Source organism: Halyomorpha halys, unplaced genomic scaffold (genome assembly GCF_000696795.3).
Source record: "Halyomorpha halys isolate HHAL.00 unplaced genomic scaffold, Hhal_1.1 Scaffold214.1, whole genome shotgun sequence".
Lineage (NCBI taxonomy): Eukaryota > Metazoa > Arthropoda > Insecta > Hemiptera > Pentatomidae > Halyomorpha > Halyomorpha halys.
In genome coordinates, this window is record NW_027110944.1 from 162,524 (window position 1) to 169,939 (window position 7,416).

General features: G+C 27.2%; 1 protein-coding gene across 2 annotated transcripts in view; it reads right to left on the reverse strand.

Moving 5' to 3' along the window:
* The window catches only part of LOC106679687 (beta-1,4-glucuronyltransferase 1), a 28,492-nt gene extending 21,750 nt beyond the window's left edge, over positions 1–6,742 (reverse strand). The window contains exon 1 of one of the 2 annotated variants that reach the window (XM_014418982.3): positions 6,601–6,742. In XM_014418982.3, coding sequence (XP_014274468.1) covers positions 6,601–6,663 — 63 coding nt within the window. In that variant the 5' untranslated portion in view covers positions 6,664–6,742. The remainder of the gene's footprint in view (positions 1–6,600) is intronic. The other variant, XM_014418983.3, reaches the window with a different exon arrangement.
* Positions 6,743–7,416: the final 674 nt, after the last annotated feature.

Genomic DNA, 7,416 nt, shown 5'->3' on the forward strand with positions numbered 1-7,416 from the left:
ATATATATATCAAAATTAACTTTGGGATAGTAAAACATGAATTTGAATTTTGAACATCAACCTGGCTTGTAGCATAGAGAACCATTTAATAAATGCCGCAAAAAAAACAACAAAAAAAATGAAAAAAGGGAAAATACAATACATATTTTTTAAAGTTGTACAGAATCAAAATAAATTCAGAATTATATTTATATAAATTATAATTATATTATATACGTTTTTCCAGTAAAGGATATACTAATGGTTTGCTCTGAGATATTCCGTCACCCCATTTTACAGCAACGAGGTGAAAGAAAAATTAACCAACACACTGTTTTTACTGAGAAAAAGAATTCTAGAAGCTAATTATCTTATTCATGGTCTGGAAAAAGCTAAAAGATACTCTTGCCATTCCAAAGAATATGTGAAATTATTCTTACAATAATATACACGTAAGCTGATTAATTTGATAGAGTCAGTACGCTAATTAGTAAGTGGAGATACGATTGAAGAAGATACCATTGGAAGTATTTGTTAAACTTCTTGATCATACCTGCAAATGCAGGCAAGGAAAATCTGTTAGTTTCTGTAATTTGTGCCAGTAAATTTGAGCCCTAAACACAATCCGTAGATTAGGAGCCACAAATTGCGAGATTAGGAGATCAAATCAGAAGTGTTAAAATGTCCGTAACATAATACATCATTAACTCAAGAACGGTAGATACCATAGAATGTATAAGTGGTGACATCATGTGTTTTTCATCTAAGGTTGAATTTGACAGCAGTTGCTCCGTGGAATTAAGTATTGTAAATATGAATGACATTGGAATCAATTTCATTTATTTGTCAGTTTTGTTATTATTAATTTATAATAAATTCGAAATTATTTTGAAAACAATTTTTTTCACAAGTGGATTTACAAATTTATCATTATAAACTTTTTTTTTTTTTTTTTAAATTGAGGAGTAAATAATTTTAAATAGAGTTAGTTGTTTAACTTTCATTTATTGACCAGTTTGATATTTATTAATTTAAAGTAAATTTTAGATTGATAAAAATTAAAAAAAAAGTTTTTCCTAGTAGATAACGAAATAAATAATTTCAATGCAATCTTTGTATTTTACTAAAAAAATTGATTCTAAGAGTGTGATTTCCAAATTAAGGCGCTTTTTTGAGCTAAAACTCTAGACATAATTACTAACTCTTAATATTACCCAATAATTTTGTTCTATAAGATCGTTCATTTAGTCCAATGTGTGGCTGTGCAATATACAGTGGCCTTTCGATTGTACAAGATGGCAGATTGAAATGAATTCTGAACTGTTTTTAAAAACTGGTTCTCGGTACCCCGAAGCGTTTTGTACAAGAGCCCAAGAGGAGAAAAAACCAGTTATCTCACCCCAATCTTTGATTACTTTAATGAAAACTATGTATAATTACTAGTCAAAATTGATGAGTCTGCCATGTATAGGTAGGGGGAATAAAAAATGGCGGCTGTTTCAAAACGATAAAAAAATTAATTTTTCATTCGGATCTCTATATCTTAAAAAGTAGTCACAACATAAGAAAACCTAAGAGAATGTCATTTAAAATAGAGTAAATTTGCTAAAATATGAGCCCTAATAGAGCTATTTACGTATAATAGTTTTAGAGATATAGCCTTTTAAGAAGAAACATTTTATAAAAATGTTGTATGGGAGGTATTGAAAGATCGGTAGTTAGTGAATTTATTTTGAAAAATCTATATCTCAAAAACCATTAGACACACAGATATCTATTAGCTCTCAAATTAAAACTGGTTTAATGAGCTATAAAGTAGTTTATTACGTTAATTTTCGTAGGAGTAGTAGTTTTCAAGAAATTTGCTAAAATAAATTGATTTATAGTTGTTCGGACAAATTTGCATTTGCCAAATTTATATTCATGTGTAAATATCATAAAAACTACTATCCCTACGAAGATAAGTGTCATAAACTACTATATAATAAGTTAAATTTCCTTTATTTTGAGTGATGGCAGACATATGTGCGTCTTATGGATCTAGAGATATATTTTTTCAAAAATCCAACATTTTATACAAACAACTAGAAATTAACATTTTGTGAGTTTATTCTGTCAAATATCATAAAAACTAATACTCCTAAAAAGATAAACATTATTAACTATTTTATAGTAAAATCATCATTATCCCTCTAATACTTTTCATGATTTTTACCATTTTCATTTAAATCCCTCCTTTTACACTACTTTCATATGTCCCAAACAGACGATCTCTAACCAATATTATTTAAAATTTTAATTAGAAGGAAATGATATTATAATTAATGCTATGATAATTGCAATAATATTCAAAATTCATCTTCTTTGTACTCGCGGGTATTTCATATTTATGAGTACGTATAGTGCATATGCAAGTATGTATATTTCCAAACATGTGCATTAATAATAATTAACTCATTATTTTTAACTATTTTTTTTTCACTTTTATTATAAGAATTCCTCCTATGATACTTATATGTTTATTTTTATTGTAACTATATAATGTGGTTATTGATTTATTTTTCTCAAATTTTTTTCCCCCTTTACTTTTAAGAGTTCCTAATCAGTTTTTAGGTTAGTATCATATTTTATTTCTGTCCTATTCGATTCTATTTCATTTTTCTTTCTTTTTTTTTTATATCTGCGTAATATGCATTTTTGTTTAAATGACTTCAACTAGACAAATAATTAGACCCATGGTTGTCCAATTAATCTTTAAGTGGGAGTGAATTAAAAGCTACATCATCTATGGGTGTATTATGTTGAAATTCTAATCCAGTTTTCATCAGTGAGTAGCCGTAATCTAATGTAAAAATCATATACTTATATTAAATGGTTAAACTTTTTGAGCTTAACTTTAATAGTATGCTTTAATGAATAATTCAAGATTTATACTCTAATTATTAATTATATTTCAATATAATTAAGTATAATTATTGTAAAAAGAAAATTCATAATCTGGACCAAAATGTACAATAACTATAAGTAATTTCGAAACTTTTTTTCCTTTTTATCTTAAAACTTTGTAAAATAATCCATACTATAAAATATTTAAATGTATATTTAAAAAAAAAATTATATGTAGAGCAAACACCTTCAAAGTTGGTTAATCTGTACCAAATTTTTTTGAATTTTTATTACTCACTTAAAACAGTGAGAAATTCTTCTCTCAGCTTCCTATGAGTATTAAAATAACAAGCCCCAAAACAAAATATATAGACCTCAAAACAGTGTTATTTTTTATGTCTATATATTTGATTTTTTTCGAAAGGTATGTAGGCTATACACCACTTTTCTAGTGGTGTCAAGCTAAATAATTGTACTATGTAGTAGTTTATGACCTTTACCTTCGTAGAAATAGTAGTTTTCATGATATTTTCTAAAATAAATTGATTTATAGTGGTTCAGACAATAAGTTTGATTTATGAAAAACTTTATTTCAGAAACCATTGGACGTACTGATGTCTGCCAGCGCTCAAATTAGAGCTAGTTAAATTTACTACAAAATAGTTAATTATGTTTATCTTTGTAGGAGTATTAGTTTTTATGATATTTGACAGAATAAACTCACAAAATGTTAATTTCTAGTTGTTCGTACAAAATGTTGGAATTTTTTAAAAAATATATCTCTAGATCCATAAGACGTGCATATGTCTGCCAACACTCAAAATAAAGGAAATTAAACTTACTATAAAGTAGTTTATGACATCTATCTTCGTAGGGGTAGTAGTTTTTATGATATTCACAAATGAATATAAAAAAGGCAAATGAAAATTTGTCCGAACAACTATAAATCAATTTATTTTAGAAAATATCATTGAAACTACTACACCTACGAAAATAAACGTCATTAACTACTTTATAGCTCATAAAACTAGCTTTAATTTGAGTGCTAATAGACATCTGTGCGTCAAATGGTTTTTGAGATATAGATTTTTAAAAATAAATTCACTAACTACTGATCTTTCAGTACGTTCCATACAACATTTTTATGAAATGTTACTTTTTAAAAAGATATTTCTCGAGAACTATTGAACGTAAATAGCTCTATTAGAGCTTGCATTTTAAAAATTTGCTCTACTATAAATGATGCCCCCTTAGATTTTCTATTGTTGTTGGTAGTTGTAAAGATATAGAGCTCTAAAAAAAAAAAAATTATTTTTAACGTTTTGAAACAACCGCCATTTTTTATTCCCCGTACCTATACTTGGCAGACTCATAAATTTTGACCAGTAATTATAGCTAGTTTTCAATTAAGTAATCAAAAATTGGTGTGAAATAACTGCCTTTTTTCTCCTCTTGGGCTCTTGTACTGAAAGTATCCCTAATTTCTAGTGCGAAACTATTCGCAGTCACGTTTTCCGAAATTTTTTCTAAGAAAGCGGTTAATAATTAAAACTAACAACTGGTGTTCTTAATCAAAGATATAATTTGAAGAGCTATATGATTATGATTAACTTTGTACTTTCTGAATAAGCAATAATAATCCAGCAATAAAAGATGAAAACTGTTTTTTAAAAGAGAATAACAGGAAGAGAATAAAAAAATCCAGAAAGCCTACGATTATGTTTTAACTGAACTATGCACCATAATGAAAGTTTAGATTGACATTATATTAACTTGTACTATTTATAATTTTGGTTTTCATAACTTCTATATTTTTTATTAATTTGTTTTTTATATTAGTATATGTAATATATTATATTTCTCTCATTGTTTCATTAATTTCTCATAATTAGTTTTTATTTTTCATATGCATAAATAGTTTCTTACATAATAATGATTGTGATATATCTTTATATATCAGTCTAATTGATTTAAGTTCTCATTTTCATATTTATTCATTTTTTTTCTTCTAGGTTGACAAATGACGGGCAGCTTTGCCCGAAACGTTGGCAGAAATTAAAAATAAGTTTACACTTACTGAAATTTTTTTCCCCCCTTGACCGCAAGCCCCAACCAACCTTTCTAATGTTATATATTCGGTCAATGATATCTTAACTATTAATAATAATAATTTAAATTTATATCACTACATATTGTAGATAATAATAATTTTAGTTATAAACCTATAGATTCGAAGAGACGCCCCTTGAAGTAAAAGTAGTCCACATTTTACTTCAGGTACTCTGCATTTTCTCCTTAACAAAACTCAGTCCAATTCTTGATTAACTGACTACGACTCATCTTATATTTATAGACTCATAGTTATCCTCCTACTTATGTCTTGGCCTATAACGTAAGTACTAGTTACCTTTAATTACCTTCTGTGGTGTTCTGTTTCTTTACCCCTCTATATTTACAAATATAATTTATGACGTACAGGTTATTTGTGGGAAAGAACAGGAAACTATAAGACATTGGATGATATGAATATTTTTCCTAACTGAACATATTTCACAATTATTTGTATCATAAAAACACTTTAAAAAAAAATGCAAAACACATAAATACTAATTTCATTTTTTTTAATATCTTGTCTATTAACAGAAATTGTTTGTCAATGTTAATATGATGGAATACTTATGATAGTATAAACATTATCATCTGACTCCTGACATATAGGTCCCAGATCAAAAAAATCAGATCTAGAATTCTTGGATATTCAGTTTTTAATTTGCTCAATAAAAAATATTACTGGCTGCAGTTTAAAACAGTTCATTCGGTGATGATGATTATCATAATAATTATATTATTCAAAAATAAATCATGTAATCCTATAATTAATTGATCTGCTATAACTTAAACTTACTAAACGTTACACGACTTAAGTCTAAAACATGTCAATCATTTCTTAAGTCTAGATAGCTAAAATAGAAATATATAGAAATGTGTGTGAGTATATATAAATACATTCATATAAATTCTATTTATTAGTTGATTTCTACAATTTATCTTCAACCATTCATATCATAACTTGCATTTTATAAATGGATAAAAACAGTTATAAAATGTTTGTGTGGTAATTATTAAAAATTAACCTTTGTAAACAATCAAAAAGTCAGTGGTTTAAAATAATAAAACATTTCTGAACTTATTTCGTTAATTTATTTGCAACACTTGCTTATAAGGTGATTAATTATTTTTTTAAATAAATAAATATATTATTATATTTAACAATAAATTTTCCTAAGGAAATCCAGTTCATAGAATTACTCGAATAGAATCTTACTAATTAATTTTAATAAATACTAACATTCATCAAACTTTCTTAAGCCCGTAAAAAAGAGTATTCTAAATTCTGAAACTGTGTCTAATCATAAAATCAATTAAAATTTAAACCTTTCTATAAACAATACCTTTAAAGATCTGTATAATTATTTTTATATTATTTATCATTCCGAACATTTACTTGTCTAAAATAACCAAAACAAAAAAAAAAAAAAGAAAGAAAAGGAAATCGTGAAAAAATCATACTTTACAATCCATTAATCATACTCTTATTGTCATAAAACGAAACCTGTAGTTACATGCCTTATCAACATTGTTGATAGGGCATGTAAACAAAGCGTATTTCTACGTGATTTTATCAAACAAATGTAACCGATGCGATATGGACAAATTAAAAAGCGATAGACGTACCTGTAAAAGAGATTTGAGTGACATTCTTCTTTGATATCCTTTCTTCATAAAACAGTTTATCATTTTCCATTTCCAGAGTAGCGGTGCGAAGCCCAGCTGGCGTATTGATCCACGCCGGTAAACGTCACCAACGAAAAACAGCTGTCTTTCATCCCCACCTTCTCCCATCATCGATTCTGTTACTAATACAATTGAACTGATACATAAAGTATTAATAAATAGGTATAATATTTATGAAAATAATTCCACTGTTGTTAGCAACGGAACTCTTTTTACGTCATAAAAAGAAAAAACATAAATAAAAAAGTTTACAAAAGGAGGAAAATATGATCAGATATTTGCAAAATATAATTAGTTTAAGCGTTGTGATTTTTACACCCTGAGGCTCGGGTGGAAAAAGCAAAGGAATTCTCATTTAAACGTGTGTACCTTTTTTTTAAAGATCACTTTATGCAATTCTGACGTTTTAGAATTAATCATCTCGAATTTTTTTAAAATAATTTATTTATTGCTATTTACAACTGTTTAAAAATATATACAAGTAAATTTGCTGTAGGTGACATAGTGACATGATACAAACATGTAGAGAATGTACCCATTGATTGAATAACATCTCTAGATCTATAACATTTCTAGAAGAGAAGATCTCGACCTATGTTATTTTCAGACGCCTAGAAGGGTTATTCGGCAATGAAGGAGAAGCCAGGTTAGAAACAAGTGGATTTAGGTGGTTGGGAAGTTTATCATGGAAGGAATGGTATCTGGTTCTGGCCAAATCGGGACATTGAGGTCCTAAGGGATGACTTGATTTGTGAC